The 27,658-nt window shown below is 39.8% G+C and overlaps 1 protein-coding gene across 1 annotated transcript in view; it reads right to left on the bottom strand.

The window, feature by feature from the left end:
• Positions 1 to 27,658, bottom strand: part of COL25A1 (collagen type XXV alpha 1 chain) — a 329,834-nt gene that overhangs the window by 43,115 nt on the left and 259,061 nt on the right. The window contains exons 13-18 of the mRNA XM_075708727.1: positions 23,088 to 23,141; positions 21,505 to 21,531; positions 19,080 to 19,124; positions 15,614 to 15,646; positions 15,416 to 15,451; positions 11,420 to 11,464 (exon numbers count right to left, since the gene is read on the bottom strand). Of these exons, the coding sequence (XP_075564842.1) occupies positions 11,420 to 11,464; positions 15,416 to 15,451; positions 15,614 to 15,646; positions 19,080 to 19,124; positions 21,505 to 21,531; positions 23,088 to 23,141 (240 nt within the window). The remainder of the gene's footprint in view (positions 1 to 11,419; positions 11,465 to 15,415; positions 15,452 to 15,613; positions 15,647 to 19,079; positions 19,125 to 21,504; positions 21,532 to 23,087; positions 23,142 to 27,658) is intronic.

Below are 27,658 nucleotides of genomic sequence, written 5' to 3'. Positions count from 1 at the left end.
AAATCTAAGGAATTTTTGTTGCTACTCTGAAACATAAAGAACTTTATTGCATGCACTCATTTCTAACCATCTAAAATTGTGTATTTGAGGCACAGAAATACTTTCAGATTACTGATGTCAAATCTTCTTTGTGGATGACAAAATACTTGATTTCTGACTTCAGCACAACATTGGACTCTCAGATTATTCAATTGTGTTCAAAATTTGGATTGATTTTTTTTTTTTAATACAGAAAAATTATACTGTGCTATAAAACAGATGCTGTCAAATAGATCCTTAAAAACTCACGCTTCCAACTAGTAATAGCTTTAGAGGAAACAACGTCCTGTGTTTCAGTTACTTATGTTTTAGCCTTTTCCAGGAACGAAAATTAGAGCTTTCATGATTTGGAGGGTATAGCTTCTGACAGATTGATAACTGCATATATCTTGAAGAATGCCCCAGTAAACACTCCTGACGTGCATACCATCCAATGTTAATGATGATTTCATATTCTGCCCTTGATTCTCAAAATTAAGTCTGGGAAATTACATGTCTACCCTATGCAAGTAATTACTGCTGTAGCATATGGAAACCAGACAAAATGAACAAGGCTAGGTATGTAACTATATAGATACAGATATATGTTTGTATATATACTTTCACTCTGAAAACTGAATACTGACAATTAGTTGCACAGTTGTGAATTTTTTTTTTATTTTATCTTTTTTACCTGCCCATGCATAGAACTACTTCTGAAAACTAGCCCTCCAAATGCAGGTACTAAGTCCTATTTTTTTACATCAGTTCCCATTTTCACCCAGAACATGCATCATTATAGTCTACTTTTCAGTATTTGACCTATATTACACTGCACATTTTCCTCTACTCAGACAGATGACCCACTCTTAAGAAAACTGTGATGAAAGGCTGGAAATTAGTTCACACTTGAATATTTCAAAATATATATTAGCTAGGGCAACTGCATATTGGGGAGAAACAGAAGTTTCTATAAAGCAGGGTTTGGAGCTGAATTCCCACAATTTTCTATTTCTGCAATTAACATGTTCTGCACATCTCTGTGTCCAGGATTCGGAGATGCCTGCCACAAGGTCAGCTGGTCCCTTCCAGCTCCTGACTTCAGGATAGAAAGAGTTCTGAGTATGGTGACCTATAGGATAAAGATGAACTGAAGCCTGGGCAAGAATATCCGAGTCCTGGAAAAAATGGAGAGAGAGTTGTAGGCCCTGCAGGTTTCCTGGTAACAGTCACTAACAAGGAAGAAAAACAGGAAGAAGAATGGAAATATGGAAAAGGAAAAATGCATTAGGAAAGTGTGTTCAGCCTTCCTAAGAACTCCTGGGGGAAAAGGGGAGTTTGAAGAACTTTCCTGTAGGTGGTAAATGTTGTTGACTCCAAAATAAAATGCTTGGAGATACCATTTACTTCAGATTTCCTTTCATTTTGCTACCAGATGAAAAAAGCAACATGTAAACAAATGAGCTTCAACAACAGTTGCTCTTTTCTGAAAGAGTTTAAATAGACGACTAACTTCTATGCATCTAGCTTGAAAATTCTGCCTCTCATTTTCCCTGAAAGTTTTCTTCTGTAACAGAACTCACTGGATGAAAGGAGTATCAACTCTTCTAGAGCTAAAAAAATAAGTTCTGTGGAGCAGCAAGTTTTTCAGTTTTTAAATGGAATTAGGACAATCACAGGATAAGATCTTTGAGTATGAATAGAAAAAAAGAAATTTAAATACAGAACAGGTGAAAATTAGAACTGCTTTTGCTTTCATAAAAAGAAAAAGAAAAGAAAAAAACCCCATGGTTCAAATTCCTATATCCTTATCCAGGTTCTTCTGAAACCTTGCTCAGGCACAGTCCCAGGGAAGTGAATCCAAACTAATTATATTAAAAGATACAAGATGCTGCATACTGGCAAGTCTATTGAATCAGCCAGTTCCACTGGATTTGAAAACACAGAAAACTTTTCCTACCTCCCAAAAGCAGAAGGGCTAAGCAGCCTTTCTTTTCTCGTGCCAAATCATTCAATAGCATTTTCTTGAACACTGTATAATAAAAACATAGTTGCCCTCACAAGCTTTGTTTCAGTATTTGTTTTAAGAACAGAGGGAGAAATGCCAGAAATGCTGAAGAAAAGCCAGATCCTGAATAAAGTGCTGCTACTGTACTGAGAAGGGGCTTCTGTTCTGTGAAGGCTTCCCGCTGCAGTGATGTTGAGGACCGTACTGCCCAAATGCCAGAAAATGTAACGCAGTGGATTTGAGAGATGTCTGACATTACAATGAATAAGGGTATGCATGATTTCCATTACAGTGAGTGAGTGCTGCTTTGTATGTATCATCCCGTAAAAGTTATGAGATAAAACAGATATATGAAGTTTGTGTTTCATAGAAAGTATTCTGCGTCTGCTTGGCGTCAGTTGGGGGATATCAGAGCGATGAGTTAATATTCTGTGTTTAGGTGCCTTACTCGCTTCCTGAGAGACACGGTGGAACACATTCAGGGGCTCATTAAGTTTCCAGCCATTCCTAAACAGCAACAGGTGCTTGAGAAACGTTTCTCCAGCATGTCACAGACAGCTTCATCACTGTCTTGGAAATAACTGACTGCGCTTGTGTTTCCTCCATGGGACCAACTGACAATGAGGAGAGAATAAAAAAGAACAGGAAGAACTCCCAAAACATCCATATGTGCATAGTGAACGGGTCTAGAAAAGTAAGTCATAAAAGACCCTGCTGCATACTCCGAATTCAGATATGATACTTGCATGTCCATCCAATGTTGCTGTTCATTCAGACTCCAATATCACATTCAACCAAGCTCCAACAGGTTCCCAGGAACATTAATCAATTAATTGAAATGTCATTATAAGAAACTGAACCTTTGCCAGTGATTAGTATTTATTAATCCTTTAAGTAGTTTGGCTACATGTTCAAGCATACTGGACTGGATGCCTTGGGAAGCTTCTTCAACCATGAGAAAAAAGATGAGATGTAGCTGGAAAGATACGGTCCACTGTCTGGCATGGCATTCATGTTTTCACAGGCTGGTTTAACATTTGTAAAGAGGGCTACGTATGTGCACAGTTACCTAAAACATTTCATAATACAGCCTGCCACTGCAGAAAGATTCAGTCACAAGAAAGCAAATTTATAGTTCAACTGACAGATTTAAATTCGTTACACAATAGTCAAATGGTAAATACTTAAGACCAGAAGAACTACATCCAAGAGTTTTCTATGTATACAATATTCCTGTATCTTGATCTTCTTTTATTTACGTGGAAGTACTAGAAGATACTAAAAAAAATTCTTTCAAAATTAGGCAACATGGAGTCTTCTCTTGCCTCTTTCTTCTCATCTGTCTCGAAGGTGCCTGTACCTATCAGTCCATCAACATCCAACAATTCCAAAGCTATTTAGAACACAAAAGCTCTGTAAACATGATCCTCAGACAACTATTTTGTTCATTTGAAATCACCTGTGTGATTTCAGTTACTGTATATCAAATGGATGTGAACTTTTGCTATTTTTTTATCTAATTTCCAGAAAATATATTGTACCCATGCCTCGACTACTTGGCTGGTCGAATGCAGGTTTAAGCTACATTCATTCATCTACAGGAATTAATGCACTGCAGCTGCACTTGCCATCTAGGGCTAACCTTTCAAACCTGCTTGGGAAATGCGTTTTCCCAATAACTCAGGGCAAAAGCCAGAAAACAAATAGAATGTGTTAATTTCTAGAACATCATAGGAAGACACAAATTTGGAGAACATTCTGTAATTCCAATTATATAAGACTGAAGAAAGATCAAAAAGTGTGGTGAGAACCCCAAAGCTTTTTAGCTGCAAGGGACCTCAACAGAAAATTTTGTAGAAAACTTTTGAGTGTGCATGTGCATGCCTGCATAATGTAACAGAAACTGAAGAGAACAATACTGCAGAAAGTAAGAATAGTATCAAAATAATACCAGCAATACAAGAATATTTAGTTTTTCCTACTGGGAAAGAGATTAAATGCCCACTGCCTTGTATTGAACCCCATCACTTTCTCCTACATGCCCCTGCTAGCGCTTTGCTTGAGTTGCCAGATATCCATCTCATAAAGTTTGGGAATAGCCTGCAAAATCCCTGCTGACAGCTACTGTGCTGGCATGCAAATGCACAAGAACTCTGTAATCCATTTAAGTTTTAGGAAAAAATTCCCTTATGAAAGCTTCTTCCATGTTGTAACAAGTTCCTAGGTGTTGTAATGACATTGTGCGAGGTTGGTACTACATCTGTTGCATTATGCCACCGCTGCATATCACTATTAAGACAGAATAGCAAAGACATATCTTAGAGAGTTTTATACAGTCCTGATGGGAACAGACCCCACAAGCCCTGGAAAAAAACGTGACAAACAAGGAATAATCAGGGGGAAAAAAAAGTCATTGCTCCAAATAAGACTCCGTTCAATCTTGTGCAGTAACACCATGATAGCACCAAGAGATTGCAAGCGCAGGCAATTGGATTTCTTCTATGCTCAAGTTTCTCATCCACTCACTGTTATTTAAAGTGGTTTTCAATTGTCCTGGTTTCAGCTGGGATAGGGTTAATTTCCTTCCTAGTAGCTGACATAGTGCTGTGGTTTGGATTCAGTATGAGAATAATGCTGATAACACACTGATGTTTTAGTTGTTGCTAAGTACTGCTTACACTAGTCAAGGACTTTTCAGCTTCCCATGCTCTGCTAGGTGCACAAGAAACTGGGAGGGGGCACAGCCAGGACAGCTGACCCAAACTGACCAAAGGGCTATTCCATACCATATGACATCATGCCCAGTATATAAACTGGGGGGAGTTGGCTGGGGGGCAGCGATTGCTGCTCGGGAACTGTCTGGCTATCGGTCAGTGGGTGGTGAGCAATTGCACTGTTCATCACTTATTTTGTATATTATTACTATCATTACTACTACTACTATTATTTTCCCTTCCTTTTCTGTCCTATTAAACTGTCTTTATCTCAACCCACAAATTTCCCTCCCTCCCCCCCCCCCCCTCCCCCGGCCCCGATTCTCTTCCCCATCCCACTGGGGAGGTGGGGGAGTGAGAAAATGGCTTTGTGGTGTTTAGCTGCCTACTGGGTTAAACCACAACAGTCCTTTTGGTGTCAAGATGGGGCATGAAGGGTTTGAGATAACAACAGATCTGACCAGAGCGTGTTAAAACAAATTTGTGATAAGCATTCATTATATTGGTTTAATAGTCACTGGTCACAATGTTGATTAATTTGCTCTCAGAGTTGTGCTACATAACACCTTACTTGTCATATGCACTCCCTGTGGTGCTGTTTATCACCCCTCAGAGCTGGATTAAAGTTATCGCTTTGCTGTACTGTGTAACACTGGCTTACGGTATGATAAAATTATTGGTCATGAGATTGTACTCAGCACTGCTATCATCCCCGTACTTTGGAAGCCATTTCTTGGAAACTTAATAATTACACTTTTTACCTCTCCTCCTTGGAGAACCAATATATGGGGGAGACAGAGGGAGACACTTTCCCCCGCTCCTTCACCATCCCTTTCTCCCTCAGGCTAGTTAAAACAGCTCCTGAGAATTTTGAATATCCTTGGGATGTTCAAACCACCATGTCCCTATTGCTATGTCTCCTGAATGTGGTTCAGGTGTTGTTTAGGTTTAAACAACTATTTAAGAATATGATCCAGAGATCTGCCCCTGCGACAGCCACTGCGGCCACTCCAACCCCCACGATAGGCACTGCAGCTACTCCAACCCCAGCGAAAGGCCCTGCAGCTACTCAAACCACCATGATACGCAATGCAGCTACTCAAACCACCATGATACGCAATGCAGCTACTCAAACCACCATGATATGCAATGCAGCTACTCAAACCCCAGTGACAGGCACTGCGGCTGAACTAGAGAACCAACCCATGCTGATATCAGTTGCCCTTATACACAAGAACAAATACATAAGAACATTGGCTAATTTAGTAAGGGATGAATATGAACCAGGGCCATCACAAGAAGAGGAGGAAGAGACAGAACCCATAAATGAGACAGAAACCACCCGATCCCTATCCCTGAGTGAACTGCGAGATACGCAAAAAGATTTCAGTTGTCATCCAGGCGAGCACATCCTCAACTGGCTGCTCTCATGCTGGGATAATGGGGCCAGTAGCCTGGAATTAGAGGGTAGGGAAGCCAAGCAGCTGGGATCCCTTTCTAGGGAAGGGGGCATTGACAAAGCGATTGGAAAAGGGACACAAGCCTTCAGCCTCTGGAGTAGACTCCTGTCAGGGGTGAAGGAAAGGTATCCCTTCAAGGAAGATGTTGTATGTCACCCAGACAAGTGGACCACCACGTACAGAGGTATCCAGTACCTAAGGGAATTACCCATGCTGGAGGTGATTTATGATGACCTGAACAATGAGTAGTTATCCAAAGATCCAGATGAAGTCAGGTGCACATGACCCATGTCGTGGAAGTTTGTATGGAGCGCACAATTGTCTCAGGCAAACTCATTGGCAGTAATGATCTGGAAAGGCAGAGGTGAACCAACAGGAGATGAACTGGCTGGACAACTCTGGCAATATGAAGAAAGTCTCTCTTCCTCCCTACAGACCTGTGTCTCGGCTGTGGAAAAACTGTCCAAAAACCCGTCTCGAGAATTCCAGTAACTCAGAGAGGATATGTCCTACTCCCCACCTGTATGGACCAGTATCTCAGCCAGTAGGAGTAAGCATCCCTGTACTCAAGAGAGAGGAAATAGTGGATACACACCACGGGCCACCCTGTGGTTTTACCTGCATGACCACAGAGAGGATATGAGGAAGTGCGATGGAAAATATACCTCAACCCTAGAGACATGAGTACATGGGTTGCAAGGAAAAACAATCACAAAAGGGGGTTCTTCCAGGAAAATTGCAGCTCCAGTTTCCAGTGGGCAGTTCCCCAGACAGAGTAGAAGGGCTGATTTTACTTCTGATCTTAATAAAAGGGACTTTTGATTTGCAATTACAAGAAGTGAGCAACTAATACTATGACCAGGATTAGAGGGACCCTGCCTCCAGCCAGGTGGAGGAAGGGGACAACTGCATTTACTGGACTGTGTGGATTCAATGGCCTGGAATATCAGACCCACAGGAGTATAAGGCTCTAGTGGACACCCATGCACAGTGTACCCTAATGCCGTCAAGTTCTAAAGGGGCAGAACCCATCTGTATTTCTGCAGTGACAGAGGGATCCCAACAGCTAACCGTATTGGAGGCTGAAGTGAGCCTAAACTGGGAATGAGTGGCAGAAGCACCCCATTATGACTGGCCCAGATGCTCCATGCATCCTTGGCATAGACTACCTCAGGAGAGGGTATTTCAAGGACCCAAAATGGTACCAGTGGGCTTTTGGTATAGATGCCTTGGAGACGGGGGAAATTAAACAGCTGTCCACTTGCCTGGTCTCTCGAAGGACCCTTTTATTGTGGGGTTGCTGAGGGTTGAAGAACAACAGGTGCTGATTGCTACCACAACAGTGCACCGGTGGCAATATCGCACCAACTGAGACTCCCTGATTCCCATCAATATGCTGATTCGTTAACTGGAAAGGCAGAGGGTGATCAGCAAGTCTCGCTCACCCTTTAACGGTCCCATATGGCCAGTGTGAAAGTCTAATGGGGAGTAAAGACCAACAATAGACTGTCGTGACCTGAACAAAGTCATGCCGCCGCTGAATGCTGGACATGCTAGAACTTCAATATGAATTGGAGTTAAAGGCAGCCAAGTGGTATGCCAAAATTTACATTGCTAATACGTTTTTCTCAGTTCCTTTGGCAGCAGAGTGCAGGCCACAGTTTGCTTTCCCTTGGAGGGGCATCCAGTACACCTGGAATTGACTGCCCCAGGGGTAGAAACACAGTCCTAGCATTTGCCATGGACTGATCCAGATGGCATTGGAACAGGGTGAAGCTCCGGAACACCTGCAATACGTTGATGACATCACCATGTGGGGCAACACAACAGAAGAATTTTTTGAGAAAGGGAAGAAAATAGTCCAAATCCTTCTGAAGGCCAGTTTTGCCATAAAACAAAGTAAGGTCAAGGGACCTGCACAGGAAATCCAGTTCTTAGGAATAAAATGGCAAGATGGACATTGTCAGATCCCAATGGATGTGATCAACAAAATAACAGCTATGTCTCCATCAGCTAGTAAAAATGAAACACAAGCTTTCTTAGGCGTTGTGGGTTTTTGGAGAATGTATATTCGAAATTACAGTCTGATCATAAGTCCTCTCTGTCAAGTGAGCTGGAAGAAGAATGATTTCAAGTGGGGCCCTGAGCAACAACAAGCCCTTGAACAAATTATGCTGGAAATAGTTCATGCAGTAGCACTTGGGACAGTCCAAGATGTAAAAAATGTGCTCTGCACCACAGCTGGGGAAGAATGGCCCTACCTGGAGCCTCTGGAAGAAAGCACCAGGGGAGACTTGAGGTCGACCCCTAGGGTTTTAGAATCGGGGATACAGAGGATCCCGAGGCTCACTATACTCCAACTAAAAAAGAGATGTTAGCAGCATATGAAGGGGTTCGAGCTGCTTCAGAAGTGGCTGGTACTGAAGCACAGCTCCTGCCGGCACCCTGACTGCCAGTGCTGGGCTGGATGTTCAAAGGGAGGGTCCCCTCTACACATCATGCAACTGACGACTGGCCTGGCTGAACAGGGAGCTTTTGCGGGGACTCAGGGAAAAAAGGAGAGTCTACCATCTTTGGAAGAAGGGGCAGGCAACTCAGGAAGAGTACAGGGATCTTGTTAGGTCATGCAGGGAGGAAATTAGAAAGGCAAAAGCCCAGCTAGAACTCAATCTGGTGTCTGTTATAAGAGATAATAAAAAATGTTTCTACAAGTACATTAACAACAAAAAGAGAGCCAAGGAGAATCTCCATCCTTTGCTGGATGCGGGGCGGGGGCGGGGGGAGAGGGACAACATTGTCACCAAGGATGAGGAAAAGGCTGAACACTTAATGCTTTCTTTGCCTCAGTCTTTAATAGCCAGACCAGTTATCCCCAGGCTATTCAGCCCCCTGAGCTGCAAGACAGGGACAGGGAGCAGAATGAAGCCCCCATAATCCAGGAAGAAGCAGTTAATGACCTGCTACGCCACCTGGACACTCACAAGTCTATGGGGCCGGATGGGATCCACCCGAGAGTATTGAGGGAGCTGGCAGAGGAGCTCGCCAAGCCACTTTCCATCATCTATCAGCAGTCCTGATTAACAGGGGAGGTCCCTGATGACTGGAGGCTTGCCAATGTGACGCCCATCTACAAGAAGGGCCAGAAGAAGGATCCGGGGAACTACAGGCCTGTCAGCCTGACCTCAGTGCCGGGAAAGATTATGGAGCGGTTCATATTGAGTGAGTTCAACAGGCATGTCCAGGTCAACCAGGGGATTGGGCCCAGCCAGCATGGATTCATGAAAGGCAGGTCCTGCTTGACCAACCTGATCTCCTTTTATGACCGGGTGACCTGACTTCAGTAAAGCCTTTGACACCATTCTCTGGTTTCTGCTACCACTTCTCATGCCACAGACATAGTCTCTGCAGCAGAAAAATCTAGGTTTTTTTCTATAGACTCCTTAATCAGAGTTTATAAATGCCTTGAATCAAACAGCACACATTCTGCAAGCCTGATGCAACCAGATCTGTTTTGCTCTCTCCTATGCATATTCTGCTACCTTGCTTGTTCACCATCTAGGGTGCATCTAGCTATCTCAATGCAGAATTGCACTAGATGGAATTTCTTCACTGAACTACCACTAGCCTCCCTCTGGCCTAGATTTTTAATAGAATCTAGCATTCTCCTAAAGGATTAATATTTGACCAAATTATTCTATTTTATTCTGCAGGCAACTGTACTGTTTTTCTACTGTATCCACTGAATTCTGAAATAAATTTTCACTGGGCAAAACTCCCACACTTCATCCATTTTTCACTTCACATTTTGCCTTTCAGGTGAATCTGAAACCTGTCCTTCTGAGCCATTCTTACCAACAAATAAAGCTTAACAGCAATAATTTTCCCAGAGCAGACACACATATTTAAACTTTTTTATTTACTTGCTGATGATATGCATAGACATGCATGATCTGCATGAACATGGAATCCCCGAAGGCCAGCCGTGACCCCAGCTGGTTTTGGCAAGTGCCCCCAGTACGCTGGCACTGACTGAGCTACCTCTGTGCTCACTATTAAACAGAATACGGATTCCTGTCAAAGTTCCTTATAAAAATGCAGTTCCATCACACGAAAGACTCTGCTCCTACATGATCTTCACTAGTCAATACAGGGTTTATTCTTGCAGAAAATGAACAACCTCCCTGGGAACTATATTTTCAGGTATTACAACATACAAACTTTAATATGCACGTTCAATTCTTCCCATAATTCACTAGAAACACAGAAGGGACATTATGCTTGAATGCTGTGGCAATTCACAGGTCCCTTGAGAAAACCACTGCAAATGTTACATTCCATGAGATAAATCCTGAATCCTACCAAAACGGACAAGAGTTTTGCCTCTGGCTTATCCCCCTTGTTACTGGAGAAATGATATAAACTATCTCCTGAGGTATGCACAGGCCCATGCTGGAATGCAAAGAAAAAGTTTCAAAGAGATTTTGTTCTCTGAAAGAGGAGTCTTTGCCATGAAGGAGAAGCAACCATGCTAATCTGCACTCACTCAGGATATGTGAATCCACTCACTTTGTGCAGCATTATACAGCTACAGCTCAGTGCAAGTCTCTGCAACTCCCAATGCAACCACTTATGCTAGAACTAAACCAACCACATGTCTTTTGTATCAACTTACCTAAAGATCCCAGACAAAGCGGAAGCCAGGGACTAAACCAGGCATTAGGTCAGGGGCTGTAGCTAATACTGAATAGAATCTTATTAAAACATTTTGACTTGTCAGTGGAAATCTCTGCTGTGTAATGGAGCACAAATTATTTTTGTTGACAGAGCCAGTTCTCCACAGCCTGTGTATAATTAATGCAGTTCTCTGGCTGGAGGCTTGGTACATTCAGTAGACTATTGCGCCTGGAAAGCACCCATCAAAGTGGAAACCAAGTAAAACTTTGATGACAAGGCTCTTCCATTAAATAGAAATATAAAAAACTACTACATTAGATTGTTTTAAAAGCACTAGAATGCAATGCTCTACGTCGCATTTTAATGTAAGGTATACTGTTTGCTTACTCATAGACATTTAACCAATTTTCCTATGAAACCTTTCTGTGACAATGCCCAGTTCCACACCAGAGACTCAGAAGAAGATATAGCACAAGCACAGTAACTCCACTGTAACCACATTCTTGCACTTCCCCCCAGTACAACAGAGACTACAGTTTATTTACCTTTATCCCAGGGAGTCCAGGAAGCCCAGGAAGACCTGGTTCACCCTATACAGGAAAATTACATAATATTACAGACATTATTCAGTTATGATCACTATCCAGTGAACACCTCTGTATATTCTGCAGCAAGATAAAAGAGCATAGATGACTGCTAGTCAGTTCAAGCAGGACTGATATTTTCAAAATGAGTGACTTAAATGTACAATTAGTAAGAGTCATGTTAAGAACTGAAATATCTTCCTAGAACTTTGGATGTGAAGATGACACCCAGGTAGAAAATCCATGTCAGAAAAGCCAAAAATGAATTCACATTAGCCTTCACCAAAAGAGAAGAAAACAAGCAGCACTGGATCATTTTACATGCTGCCATTTCAGTTCCACACTTACAACAGATGTTTAATTTTGTTCCATTTTCAACTCTCAGCTAGATATTGTGCTGTGTAACTGTCTGATTTAGCTACAAAGCAATTCAGAAAGGCGTAGTTAAAATTGTGCAATTCAAGCAGGACTGCCTAATTATAACTGGGCCATCATTTTTATAGAGCTATCTGTAGCATCATTTCAGTGCTTGCTATTTATCTGTGAATATACATGGTGTCATGAAGGATAGTGGGAATTTAACCTTCTATTGCTTTACCGAGAAATGCCTTGCTTATTTAAAATTGCAATAAAAGGACCTATAGTACTGCATTTACAAGGGTAATTTTGCAACAGGAATTGAAAACGGACTATATTAATTTTGAAATGAAGTTGATATTAGTCTAAGACAAGAATGACAACATTTGTACAAATGGTCATTTTGAGATATCAGCTAAATGGAAAGATGTTGTCTAGGGAAATAAAAATGATGAACAGAAAAAAAAAGAGCAATAACATGTGAAGAAAACATTATTTTAAAGGCTGGAGATTTTATTTTAATACAGAGATGGATTCTAACCAGCACCTTGGATCTGAATATTCCCTGAACTTTCTGGAAGCTCAGGTCTGAACTCTGAAGCCAACTTTTACCTTTACAATGAGTTGAACTATATTCCAGATTTTATACACTCCTGAGCTTTACAGAAATCCAGATTTCAGCCCTGTGGTTTGGGCTGATTCATACCGATTGTGCTATTAAAATATTTTATATGTGTGTGTATACACACACACACTCTTACATACGTTCATACACTCACATATACATGTGTATAGATACACAAGCATAAACACACATAATATATGTTCATCAGACTACAGTACTCAAATACACTTCTCTGAGGCAGTTGTATTAGATAGACTTGAAGCGTTAATAACAAAATTACACTCTGCCACAAACTGAAAAATGCAATAGAGGGTCTGCAAATCGCTTTACCAAATGGAGTGATTTTTAAATGGTATAGAAGGATCTGATAACAGATTCTTTGTCCATTTCAGTTACTCCAAAATTTTAACTGTTCACATTGCCTAAAAGCACAGGAAAGATTCCAGTCTCAAAATATTAACTATAAAATGAGATGAAAGAGTAGAGGCTAGCATACCATATTCAATAGACACTATTATTTCTTGGTAAGTTGCCAAACACCTTCTGAAGCTTAAAATGGGTTGTCACTCTTGCAAAGGAATAATCCCTTAAAAGGCCTCATTGCACTCATTCCTGACAAAATGCTAGCTCCAAAACCCTAGTTCTCTCTCTTTCAGTTTCTTACCCGAGTAGCCGTATATACCGCACTGCCACCGTGACCTTTTCTCATCTAATTGTGGAAGCACTAAATTTCACTTCTAAGCACAGCATTTGTATAATTATAACTGATAATCTATTAGTATTGCTTCCGGAGGTCACTTTAGTCTTGGGACAGAGCTAACCTCCATAGACCCACACATAACAAACAGAAAGAATCCAGCAAAGCCAGTTCAGAGTCACAGTAATCTAAAACAATTAAAATGCCCCTCAAAGATACATTAAACAATGTGAAATGCAATGAAATCACTAATGCTTCATTAGAATTAGTATTGTAGATGAATGCATACTATTTTCTTTTCTGGACCTTTCTTGATACAAAAGATCTGAGTACGATTTATGAGAAGAATGATTTTTAAAGAAATCAAGGATGTATACTAACTCTATCTTGTAACACTAAGGTTGGCAGGGCAGGTCATTCTATCACCTCAGCAATATGTACGGCACATAACAGCCTTGTCAGGCCATTGAAATACCGTCACATTTCATTTCATGTAAATAATATTCAGGTGGGCAGCTCAATATTTCTCTGTCCTTAGAAGATGGATAAGGAATAACTGGAAGAAGACGAAACAGTAAAACATAAGGAAGGAGGGAAGACACAGGAAGAAAATAGGAGTGGGACACAGCAGGAGGAAAAGTACTGAGACGATGCAGGGGGAAGAGACATGCCTCCAGTTGAAAAAAGGGTCCCCCACAACCTGTGGTGGGGCAAACAAGTCCCTGCTAAGCAGGGGGAAGAACAGCAGACATGGGGCATCTAGCTGGAGGAGGCACTCTGAATAAGCGCATTATGGGAACTGCTGGTTCGGGCCGGGGACATGAATGTGGCATACTGGAAGCTTGTGAGGTGAAGTGGAAAGAACACATTAAGCCCCCTTTGGCGTGAACAACAAGATGAGACTATAGAAAGTCTGAACTGCGTACCTCTCACTTACCTAAATGAGATCAAACCTGAGTGCCTGAGGACTGAGATCCAGGAGCCTGCTGATAAATCACTGCTACTTTTTCCTCCATGGCAGCCAGCTAATGAGAGTATGAATCTCAACAGGCTCTTAAGCACATTTTCTAGTTTATTACCCAAGCAAAGCATACACTGCAGAATGCACACACTGAATGATTCTGTGGATTAGATAGCTTTAAACTACTTTGATTACCTTTCCGAATTAAAACTGCATTTTCCTAAAGAACTGCATTTGCAACCATAATAGTCTTTGTTTAGTCTGTTATAATTGATGACATAACTTCTCAAACAATAAGACTTAACTTCTTATTTTATTTTATATTTATATGTGTTTTGGGGTTTTGCTTAGTCACCAAAAGACCCTGAGTATTAGAAAATGGTTGTATTGCCATTCACTATACAGAATTTTAGGTCTTGGCTGTCTGTCTGGAATACCTGCTAGCTCAACTGGCAGCTGGACTCTGTTCCATTCCGGCAGCAGTGGGTAATTTTCAATGTTATAACAGGCAAGAATAGTGCTGAAGGCTCCTGAGGGAAACCAAGTATTGCAAAGCAAAAATCTGGTTCCCTCATTGTCTCTTCTCTTTGCCCTTTCACCAGCTTTCCCAGCAGGACCTGCCTCCTACTCTCATGAAAGTCAGCTGAAGGCACAGCATTCACTGTGTTTGATGTACTATGGATTCAAAGAGGAAATTCCCCAGCTTCAGAGGGCCTCATGCAGCACAGAGTCCAGCTCCTGCTGGACCTTTACGTGCAAAAGCAGCCTCAGCTACACAGAACCCAGAGGAATTTCTTCCCCTGGAAGGAAGAACAGGGCAGCATTAGCTGGTCTATGTCCTTCCAAACATGCTGCATACCTCCGACAGTTTGATTCCCCTTACAGGTATATGTGAAAGGCTTTCTAGTCAATATTTATTTTCTTCCTAATGTGATGTAATAATGTACTATAGTCTGAAGGTTAACATTCAGTCAAACGTGCAGGGTTAATTTGTGATCACTCAAGGAGCAGAGCCATTCTTTGTTAGTCTTACCAGCTGCAATTAGATAAGCTTTCAATGCAAGAGGTGTGCTGTGGCTAGAAGAGGAGGTGGGTTATTCTAATATTGCTTTTCATGCTCATTAGTATCATCATTCCTGTGCTTTTTTGAAACACAAAATGATCATGTATCAAATTTGTACAGGCCTTGGGCTGTTAAACTGTACTGCCTTGGGATCATCCTAGTAGGGGTAAGTGACACTGGTAACATCTGTGTAACATCATTTCTCACAAACCCAACAGAGACGAAACAGAGAACCAAACATTTCCAACTAATACCTTTTGTCCAGGCCGTCCAGATTCACCGGGTTCACCCTAAAAGAAAAGAGATGAAAGACATGAGGTCTGACAAAATGAATTAAAAATAGAGCTGGGGAAAACCGTAACATTAATGATACCCAAAGTGTCAGTGATGCTACAAGTAACACAGATCAACCACCCTCTTCACCCTGTACAACTGTTTTAAAAGTAAATTACCTTAATTCCTGCAGCAGAAGAACCAGGGTCACCCTGACACAAAATCCACAAGAAATAATCGCACTTATTACATATACAGTTTTTCAGGAAACAGATATAACAAAACATGCAAGAGTATAGCAAGATTATATAGCAAAATAACTATATAGCAAGATTACCTGTTCTCTGTGCTGCTACATAGAAGTTTACCCTATGAATTAAATCAGTGTGATGCAGAAAAGGAACAGTACTGTTTCTAAGAATGTGCAGAGAGATTTAGTTTCACTCATCCAAACAGCGTAATAGTTAACCTCAAATTTCACAACTAATAATGCAGATGTAATAATTGCAGATTTTGTACAAATGTACTTCATAAAGCCAGAAGATGGGACATACTTTGATGTCTCTAAATTGCTGATATAGATAAAAAATAATTTACTGCCATTTATAAAGAATATGAGCAATCTTTCTGACCTACTTCTACACATGTTAAGTGTCAGGTCTCAACTGACAAAGCTTTTTGTGCTAATGAAGGTTAGCCTTGAAAAAAAAAACCCAGTGACCTATCTGTTCCTCCCCATCAGGACAGGTCATAGCTCTATTTCCACAGCTCTTCAGCATATTTAAACTGATAGTTTAATGCAGTTAAGTGTTATACTTTACAGGATGAGAGTGCTATAGTAGTTTATGTATTCAGGAAAGGTCTCTGTTCTGAGTAGGCATCTAGCATTCAAAAAGATTTGCCTGTGTTTTGCTGGGTTGACTGGATTTGATAGGCAGTGATATGCACAAGGGCAGAGGATCGGTGAGGGTGCCCAAGGAAGCTTTTAGCTCCCAGTTTTGTACAATTGTCACAGGATCCTTAAAATTCTTGTATTCTCACTTTGCTGCATTTTTTTTCTTAAATGACACGCCAAACAAAAATGAAAAAAGTTAAATTAATGAAAAATTTGCTAGTCAAACTACATGCTGTTGAAGATGGCTAGAGTGCTTATATTTGGAGAACGCTCATTATTCGTTATTCAAAATAAATTTTGATTGTTCATTGAGAGCAACAGGTTGCTACACAGTAGCAACTTCAAGCTCCCCAACAGCCTGCTAGTGATTTACATAGGTATCATAGGAGCCAGTACTGTAATCCACTTCGAAGATGTTTAAGCAGAGTATAAATGTTTAATATTCTTTGCATTAAAGTACAAACAGGGGATACCCATTCCTGATGGTTCGGTGAAGCTGGAGGAAGTGTTCTGTGAACGCCACAGTTTTAAATTTAGTTTGGGTATGGGGTCTTTTTGGTAATAGTCTCATAAAATTAAATGGTACCAGACAACATGCTCAATGCTCTTTGAAGAATAGGAATAGATTGCCTCTACACAGTTACTGCAGCTTGCTCTTGTGCAAAGAAAAAACAAAAATCAGTTTTATGAAGGGTTGATTCATGTCTGGAAACCTGAGCTGCCTCATTTTGATAGACATGCATGAGTGATACTGCTGATATCCCTTACAAGCATGTACAACTGCAAAGCCTCAAGGACTTTTTATAGCTATAAAGTGGCAAAGCAACTGGTAAGAGACATTCACCAGTTAAACATTATAAAGGATAATGATGGATATGGGGAAGATAAGACACAAAGTATTTATAATCCACCTTCATGGAAGAATGAAAATTAATATGGGATTAAAGAAAAAATTATGGTACAGCACTTTGTGAACATGTTAATTAAATATGGCTGTAATAGTCATTCTGATTTCCTCTAACACTTATATGATTAGTGATTGCTGGTCAAATTCATGCTGGAATTATACATAATGATCATACAGCAAAAACCTCCCCCTATGCGGAAGAGCAGGAAAGAATACAATACTTTGTTACATAGTACTAATGTAATGTAATGACACCAAGTTTAATGCTTACTCCTAAATTATGTCAAAAGAACACCCTCCTAAGCTCCCTACAAAGTGCTGTTTGCAGAGCTATCTATCAGAAACTTTAAGCTGCAGCTTTCCTGTAAGATCTGGATCTTTTTTTCTGGGTGGCAGATTGTCTTGCAGGCAGGGAAAATGGAGGAAAAATAATGAAGGTCAACTAAGTCACAGTTCTGCACACTGTTGTAAAAATTCATGCAGTGGATTCTAGCCTGTTACAGTTAAAGCAACGCACACCACACAAGCAGCATATATTCCCATGTCACCACCACACCTCTGAAACTTATATGAAACCTGGAAGAGATGGGAGACTTTTGTATTATGAAGTTCAACAAGTTTATTGAAATTTCTTCAGATACAGCAATATAAGAAGTCTCCTAATGACCTATAATTTCCACAAGTTGATCCCAACTAGACTGCCAAACTGTTGAAAGCTCACACAGAAATATTTAAAACATTATACTTGGGGAGAAAGGATTTCCCACTGGAAGAAGGAGAGAACTTTTTCTATCCTTAAACAAGATCCCAAGCAGGGAGATGTGCACACTGTGGACCACAGCGCAGTGTGGGCATTCCAGTGGATGCAAGCTCACTTTAACAGTTGATAAAGTAGAAAAGCAAAAAGTGAAGCTGCACTAGGCTTCTCAGAGAGATTAACTTCCCATTTACTTGTTGCAGGACTATCTATCTGAACAACAATCTCATACTTGCTAAAAGATTATATTCTTGAATCACATAAAAGTGGATCAAGATGAAGTTACCAGCATACTTTGTATAAGTAATTAAATAAGGTTCTTAAGACTTTCATCTGGGTTAATAAGCATGACTGCAGATGAAATATTATTTAAATGAGCTCTGGGAATCAAATAACTTGACTATTGTTAAATCTAATGTCTATTTTAAACTGCTGATCTTAGAATATATTTAGTAAAATAAAATTTTGACAATGTCTATTCTTTAGCGACTTCTACAACTTGTTGGTACTTTGCAACAATGAACCAAGAAGTTATTAAGTAAGGTTATTGCTGATGTCATCTGGCAAAAAGGTTTAAAATGTAGTTTTTATCTTCAACTCTCAATTGTCCAGCTGGAAATTTGGAGGGAAGTTACCAATCACGATACCATATTTTTTGTCTCATATTGGTTTGGTCCCTCTCTTTGAGGGGAACACAGAAGGGAAAGCATAAAAGGATGTATCAGAAATGTCAGACCTCAGACTCAGCAGACCTAGTTCCAACAGTCTGGCAGGTTGTGACCATAGTTTCTGTATGATGCAAATTTCAGCAAAGAGGAGTGCTAATTGGAGACATGCTGATGTATCCTGTACTAAAGCTGCCGCTGTATAAAGCCAGGAATTTTATGCTTAATTGGACAGAACAGTGACATTTTTTCTGCTGTTCATAAAAACTAACTCAGTCAAATCACTCAGCATCTTTAAAAAACAGAAAACAGTTTAAAATGCATTTTTCTTTTGATCAAATTATTATTTTTCATTATTAGGCAATTATACTGTAAGCATGCCTAAAGCATGCATTTTCTTCACTACTAATATGTAGTGTACCTTTTCTCCTGTGTCACCCTTCAGTCCATTTTCTCCAGCATTACCCTATAATGAAAACACATATTATATTTTAATGATTTTATGTAAGCACACAGCATACAGAGAAGAGTCAGCATCCCGACATGATTAGCAAGCTAATTTTGTTAATCAGGTAGTCAATCTTTCTATGATATGGTCAGGAAGCATGGTTTATATAGCTGCCATGTCTTATACAGTCTTCACTATAATTGTAATCCCTTTCACTGGTCCTCAAAAAAACCCCACACTATCAAATAACTATCTTCCTGCCGGTATAGTCTACAGAGTTCCCCAGTTCACTGTGGTTTAGCAATGAAGGAATGATTTCATGATGATTCAGCATTTTAAATTACCAGTACGTGTTTTTTTCCAACACAGAGACATTCACCTAAATGCATCTAATCAAATTCAGGTGACAGTTAAGCAATTCCAGTACTTTTGTATTAGAATTCTCAAGTATATGGCATATACTTTCTGAGTCTGAAGTCCTTCATGAATGATTCACAAAATAGAAAAACTTCACTGAATGCCACTCCACCAAGGAGCCACCAAAATGATTGTTATCGCCACATAAATTCTATTCATTGTTTATTACTAAAAAGGTAATGTTCAGATAACAATTTTTTATGGGTAGGTAGATATTTTCTACTTTAAAAACAACTTTGTAAAGAAACATTTCAAAAGATTTATCTATACAAATACCCAATTTCCATTTATTGTCATATAGCCATATAGTAAGTCCAGACTACACCAAAAAGTCTTTGTTATATATGAGACTATAGGCCAAAAATTTCTGTGGGACTTGAGGTTCATCTAAAGTGCAAGAAGTATTTCAAATGCCAAAAACATTGGTAAAAGTTGAGTCTAAGTAGGCTAAAAAACATTCTAGTAGTTCTTGGTCAGATAACCAGTAGTAGTATTCAAATAAGAATATTTATTCAGTATCTGTCATATTGCTCTGAAAAACTTAATGTAAAATTCGATTCAGAAGACTTATAACAGAGACCATTTTGTATATCACAGTCACTGACACAATGGGAACTAGTTAACAATCAAGCAGCACTTTAATTAAGGGCTTGATGAAACATGGAAACACAAAACAGTAACTGTTAGGAATGTCATCCCAAGCTCATTTGACATGATAAAGCATATCAAGGGTATTTATAATATAACATTTTTTAGGAAAAGACAAAGGGTCATTACAGAAAAATATCATGATTTCAAGTAACAGAAACTCAGTATATGTTAAAATTTATACTTATTCCTTTTGTGTCTGAAAACAAACAAAGGATTACTGAAGTTCTTCAGCAAATATAATTTTAACCAAAGTAATGATTTCATGAAAAGAGATTCCCAGTTACATACTTCTACACGTCAGGTATATACCTTCAAGATTCTTCTGGATTATTTTTGTGATGTGCTTTTCAAAATGTGAAATGAATTGCCTTTGCAAAGCATGCTTCCAGCTGCAATTACATGGATTTACACAGATCTGGAAGTGAAATTCAATTGCGGCTGCAAAGACATGGGTAAACATTTCTCAAGAGCAAATTGCACCTGAATACAAGCGGCTTACTTTTTAAAAACATGTATCAGTGTACTTGTAGAAGATGAGGCTGTGTATAGATTCCTACTCAAAATAAGGCTTGCACCATTTCTCAGACTGCCCTTGTACAGATGCAGAAGCTTGACTCTCACTCAATGTGTACTCTCACGTGGGTGCTCCTACTGGCCACTCTACCTGGAAGAGCAGAATTACACCCACATTTTTCTGTGTGGTGCTTGTTCTGCCCCCTTGTCTTGTCCTGGCATGACTGTGGACGGCAGAGAAGTAACTCCTTGTTAACCTGCTGCAAGTCAGAGCACCTTTAGCGTGCCATTTGTGCTGCTGGTAACTCTCCAGATAGTCTATAGCCTAAGATCATTGGGGCAGATTCCCTTGCTCTTAAACTGATCCAAGCAAGAACAGAGGACGCCACTTTTAGTATGTGGAGAACTGGTTACCCAAATATCATTTAGAGTCATCATGTAGTTATCACTCTGTTACCTAAGGGTTTTACTCCATGCAGGTGACAGAGCACCGAAACCAAGTTGAGAAATGTGTGGAGATCTCATTTATTCAGACAGGCTCATTTTTTTCTGAGACTAATCACAGTCAGGATTAGTTGCGCAGTTGCTCAACTGTGCAGCCTTTAACACATGACCACTGCTCTCTGTGACTAATCCCACTGCAGTATTCGCAGATCAGTATCTTCCATCAGTAGGTATCATTTGACACTTGTAAAGGCTGCACAATGCCTCTCAAGTTCTAGGTAGTAGCTGTATTTATTTCTCGATAAACTTGGAATCAGTGCACTGGCAGTTCTCCAAAACAGAACCACCACAAAGGAAGTGAAACACGTCTCACCTTTTCTCCTCTTTCTCCAGGGTCACCCTGATGAAAATAGTTGGAGCAAAGAAGTCATGTTACTAACACAGAAATCAAAGCATTAGTATTACTATCATTAGTATGTCAACTACTAACAATTATGTCATTACTGATGACAGTGTCTCACTTGATAAAATCCAACAAGAAAATATTCAATAAACAATAACGTATGTAAATTTAATAGAACTCAACAGACAATATATCTTCAACATAATTTTAACAGCTTAATAATTTGCATGTAAAGACTTTTTTCTCCCATTTTGTTCTAGATTAAACCCTGAGAAACAGGCATAAGTCTTTGTGAAGTGGCCTGCCAGGACCTAGGTGACTCCTACATTTGGTTCTCTTTATTTTGGGAAAGGAAAAAGGAAAAATCCAAAGGCAGAATGTGAAGGAAAAGTCTTATGATTCTGTTAATGGCTTAGAAGGCTCCTTGGGAGAGACAAAAAACCTTAAGTGTCTTGAACTAATTCATAATTGATTCAGAGCAAAGAGCCTTTGGTGGTCCTTATGTTCTCTGTAACAAAAAGATGGCTTATAGCCATTATTTTTCAAAATTATAACTTGCTTGAGAAACTGGCTCAATGGCAAATGCACTTTTGCACACCAGCCTGACCCTGACAACTCATCTCTGCATTTCTGGCTCAGAACTGCACTCTGGCTCATCTTTGCCCCTTCTGATGGCTGACAGTCGCTAGGCAACTCAAAGACTACAGCTGTGAATACAAATTAAGCATCAACTGCCATAATTTGGCTGCTTCTGCATACAAAGTAAGAAAAGGTCATGCTCCCAAATGGTTTGTTTTCATTCCTGATGGACAAGCAGCCAGTCAGTAAATGTAAAGAGCCTGCCCTGCGTGTCTGTCAGCAGCAGCGTGATGCACAGAATCAGCTGAGGAGCACATGTGCACCAAAGACACAGGCTCACAGCTGATGGGATTAGAATTTAGCATTACCCGTTCCAAGAGGCCCACAGATCACATCATCTCGGACATGTCGAGGTTTCTTTTAAATGAAGTTATCATAAGCTTTATGTTCTATTTCACTTGTTCAATATTAAAACAGCAGAACAAATTATTTAACAATAAAATAAGTGCAAAGAGACATTCCGACGTAACAAATACAGACCGAGACATGCTCTTAATGAGGCTTGTTGCTAACTTCCATAATAGCAGAATCAGCCCTCAAGACTTAACCCTGACATTCGTCAAAGAATTGACCACAGTAGTTCTTGAAAAGAAGCCTGAAACACATTGTAAGGAGCATAAACAAAGCCTTTTTAAAAAGGTCCCCAAATTCCCAAACACTTGCGGGCTTATTGCATTCACTTGGCAGCGGCTGCATATGCGTCAGTGCCACTGACTGGAATTATACATGCACAGCAGAAGAATATGCTTCTTTATGGTGAAATGTGTAAAGCCTCTTAGCGCACTGATCACTGGAGGGAGCAGATCATTAAAAGCCAGTCAGATATATAAACCCTAGTTGGAAAGCATGACTGTCATCTATCCATGCACTCACGTACCGTGTACTTCTGTTTTTAATCCGTTTTCAATACCAACCTTAAGTCCTGCTGCTCCCTTCTCTCCCACTATGCCAGGCAAACCAGGTTCACCCTAAAGGCAAAGAAAACAAAAGATGGGGTTATAAAAGACATGATGAAGTATATTAACAGCATTTCACCTACTGTGTCATATTGAGTAAGTAATGATAAAACTTAAAAAGATTCTGTGAATATGTGCTCCACAGTTGGGCACTAAAATGCCTTATTTCATCAGGTAGGGTGGATTAACTCTGATTAACTCCTGTATATATAAGAAATAATTCTACTGAAGGCAGTGAAAATACACAGGTGTCAAACTAAACAGAAAACAGAACTGTGGCTTCTGATTCTGAAAAGCTGTCAATTAACCTTAAGAGCATATTCTTCCCAGCAAGACTGTTAATGCTTTCCTCTTCTCTACAACTTAGAAATACTGCAAAAAAGGCTTATCTTCAATGATTTTGACATTTGTGCTTCTGGTCTCATATGGAAGGCAGATAATGAAGAAAAATGAGAAGGACCCATTCCAGAAATGGAAGAGTTTGGAAAAATAGACAGCTTTTAAATTTTTTAAATGTACCTTACTTATCCATTTTTCATACTCTTATACCACTGGCTGAAAAGTATATTTAAAAGTTTCAGCATTACATCAATGATCCAAATTTTGGGTATTTTTAATGGATAGTATATATATACTTCCACAGTTCAAGGAGTCATAAATAATTTCCGTAAGTCAATTAACAAATAACAATTATTTACAAACTTCTTTTCTTCCCCCTAATTTAAAACAAAACAAAACAAAAAACCCCAAACAAACAAACAAAAAAACCAAACCCAAACAAAACCTTAAGGACATTTCCTAGTGTTTATTTCCCAGATTTATGGAAAAAAAAACAATATTATTTATTTTAGGTAAAATGATAAAGCATCGGCTAGACTTTATTGTAAAACAACTAGGGGTGATGGCTAATCATGTAAAACCTTCTGCAGAAGTATGCCTCAGTTTCACAATACCTGTCTTCTTTGGTAACACTCATGTACACAACTGCATCACACTTCTGGAGTGGCAAAACATATTAAAATAACATCCAAAAAAAGATTTGGAAAAGTTTACAGCTAGGTTTTTCTATAAGCCCTTTGCTATGTAAATGTATACAAATGTGTAAAAGTCAAATACAATAACAAAGTAATCAAATTAGAAACAGTAATTCATATCAGAAACTCAGTGGACAATTTTCATACAGTATTCAAACATAGCAGACATGATGAACAAACCCTCTAGTCAAAAGTTACAGAGGAGTTAATATAAAGACTTGTTCCAAATGCAACAACATGTATCTTCCAATCCTCCAAAAAAGCCTTCCATTAAAAAAGGACTTTTCTCTTTCTTACTTCCACAGTCATATTTTAATCATAGATATAGAAACTCTGATTCTCCATGAAAGCAGGCTCCATTCTATTTCTAAATTAGTTAACAGGATCATGAATTACACTTCAATTTCATCAAGAGTTGGACTATTTCAAAATAGAAAACAGAAACATCGAGGTTCTAGTGAGGTATTTTCCAAGCCAGAGAAAAAGTGTTAGGTACCATTAAACTCACAGGGAATTAAATAGCCATTTGAGTCAGCCCTTTTTCAAGGCTCCTTTGTACTACAGTAGCTTTAAGGCTGATATAGTAGCACAGGCATTTGATATATGAGTGGTCAGGATTTGAAGCTGTTGGAGATTAGGCCTAAGTGTCCTGAAGGATTGACCTAAAAGGCACTTGAAGAAAACTGCCAGTTGACAAAATGAAGCAGAAGGGACCAATGAATATGCACTTGTTTCTCTTCATCCCACACCCCAAACAAGTTTGTTTCTGTCCCCTTCATTTTAAAACAGCTGCTGTCGGCTGACACTTTCAGGGGCTTAAATCTCTAATCAAAGGGTTGAAGTCCCAAGCCTGCACTTTCCTCCCAGGCTTACATATCAGTGATGATATGTAATGCAGAGGAGCATATGAATGTAGAGAGCTACTGCTGTGACAAAAAGGAGACTGCAAAAATGGGACAAAAGAATTATCTTATTTTCTTTGGAAAAAAGTGAAAACCTGAGTCTGTCACCTAGTCATAGTAAATCCCTATTCATACCAACAGTGTCATTTTTGACCTATATGCAACTTTCCTATGGCTAACACTACACTTCTGGCACTGAACGTACTAGTCAGAGCCATTATCACAGCAGAAATTAGCTCTAAGAATAGGAAAGATTGAAGGCAAACCTAGAAGGACAGCACAGAAATGACCTTGTGGCTTTATGTTTTTGAAGTGATTATCCTTCTGTTTCTAATGGCCAGAAGAACACAGGCTAAAATAATTCTCTGTTGTACATACAATATTCCTTTCACTATTTTAGAACCCTATTTTCTTGTCCATACAAGGAATCAGGGAGCAAAAGGATGAAATAAAAATGTACAGCACATAAGCTACTCTGTATCCTACCCCTGGTGAACATTCCCAGTGCACAATAAAACGAGCTTTGTGCCAGGGAGCCTTCCTTTTTCACATTGCATGTCTTGTAGGCATGGCGGAGTCTGGCTTTATATGTAGAGATTTTAACAACTCCATTAAAGCCTAACATAAACAAACAAAAAAATCAAACCATAAAAAAATACCATCACCACACACCCCAAACCAATTCCAAAAAAGAGCAATGCCTTGACAGACCTCCCATCAGTTAGGAAATTCCAAAAGTAGTTATGAAGCAAAACAGAAGCTAACACTTTGAAGGCGAGTAGATTGATAGCTCTTCCCTTGCTATACACTAAAATACTGTATTATTTTTGGAATATTGGTCCCAAAAGACGGGTTTGATTCTTGACGGAAAATAATTTAAAATATTTATGTTAGGAAGTATAGTTAATTACTTTCCTGCCATTTATTTAGTTTTATTTATTTATTTATCAAAGCATACACTAAAACTGGAGTGCAAAATGCTGTATGAGTATGTTTCAGCCCCACAGGTTAGTGTTTTGGAGATTGAACAAAAAGTACAGCTGCCCTTTAAAAGGCTGAAGACAGTTACACTGCTGTTCAAGGAGTGATGCATGCAAGGAAAAACTAGACATTCAACAATATAATCTGCTGCAATAATTACAATCAGAATCCTTTTCAACTTGGTAAAATGAAAGAAGCTATAAAACTAGATCCTTAATCTCACATATTTTTTACATTCACCAGGCCATGGCTTTCCTGACATATTGCAGTCTCTCTTTAATAGTACTGACAGCAAAGGTGTTAGGCTGCAGAAACAATAGTCTTCTGCACATCATCTAGCTTTCAAATCAAGATGGCTTTTTTTTTTTTTTTTTTTTTCCTTTCACAGAATCACAGAATGGTTGAGGTTGGAAGGCACCCCTGGAGATCATCTGGTCCAACTCTCCCTGTTCAAGCAGGATTCACCTAAAGCAGGCTGCCCAGGACCATGTCCAGATGGCTTTTAAGTGTCTCCAAGGATGGAGACTCTACAGCCTCCCTGGGCAACCTGTGCCAGTGCTCAGTCACCCTTACAGTAAAAAAAGTTTTTCCTGATGTTCAGAGGGAACCTCCTGTGTTTCAGTTTGTGCCCATTGCTTCTGGTCCTGGCACTGAGCACCGCTGAAAAGCGCTTGGCCCATCCTCTTTGCACCTTCCCTTCAGGTGTTTGACCACCTTGATGAGATCCCCCCTGAGCCTTCTCTTCTCTAGGCTGAACAATCTTTCCTCACAGGAAGGCTCCAGTCCCTTACTCATCTTTGAGGCACTTCATTGGACTTTCTTCAGTATGTCCATATCTCTCTCGTACTGAGGAGCCCACAACTGGACACAGTACTCCAAGTGTGGCCTCACCAGTGTCTTTTTAAAGAGTAACTTTGTCTATAGTACATCTAATTTTAGGTCATAGCTTGCCTTTCTGCAGTCATGAAGTCCTGAGAAACCATCACTCAGGGACAAGAGGGATGGGAATCACTAAAACAAAACATGTTCTAAAACTCTCTAGTGCCTATGTAAAACACAACCCATGATCCCAATTAAAATTGTAATGAGGGCCACACTGCACCCTCACACAAGAGAAAGATGCAAGGCCCAGAGAAATCGTGTGAAGCCACCCTCAGAGCATCCCCTTGGAACTTTTCCTGAGAAGGATGGACTGTGGGGAAGATGCTGTGGGGAGGTGTGAAATGTCTCAGTATTCAGTTTAAAGGAAATGTCACTAGCCCTTTCTGCCATTCTCCTGCATTCTTATTCTCAGCTAGACCACACCACAGAAGCTGTGCAATGAACATCACATAGGACAACCATGATATACCATAACAAAAATAAAGTGTCCCTACTGGCATTGAGATGGGCTATGAATTCCACATACAGCCTCCGCAACGCGAAGCTTAACTGACACCGTGACTGACAGAGAAATAGACTAGTGGGATGCAATGGTACCAGCACCATTTTATCTGAATATACTGTCTACCAAGGTTTTGCTGTACTTGTAAAAGCAGTAACAAAACTATCAGATGCACAAATGTCATGCCCCAAACTGGTAACCTTGCAAATATTGCATCAGAAATACTCT

This window comes from Pelecanus crispus, chromosome 4, assembly GCF_030463565.1.
Source record: "Pelecanus crispus isolate bPelCri1 chromosome 4, bPelCri1.pri, whole genome shotgun sequence".
Lineage (NCBI taxonomy): Eukaryota > Metazoa > Chordata > Aves > Pelecaniformes > Pelecanidae > Pelecanus > Pelecanus crispus.
Note: the sequence above shows the minus strand (reverse complement) of the source record. Positions and strands in the feature narration are given on the sequence as shown.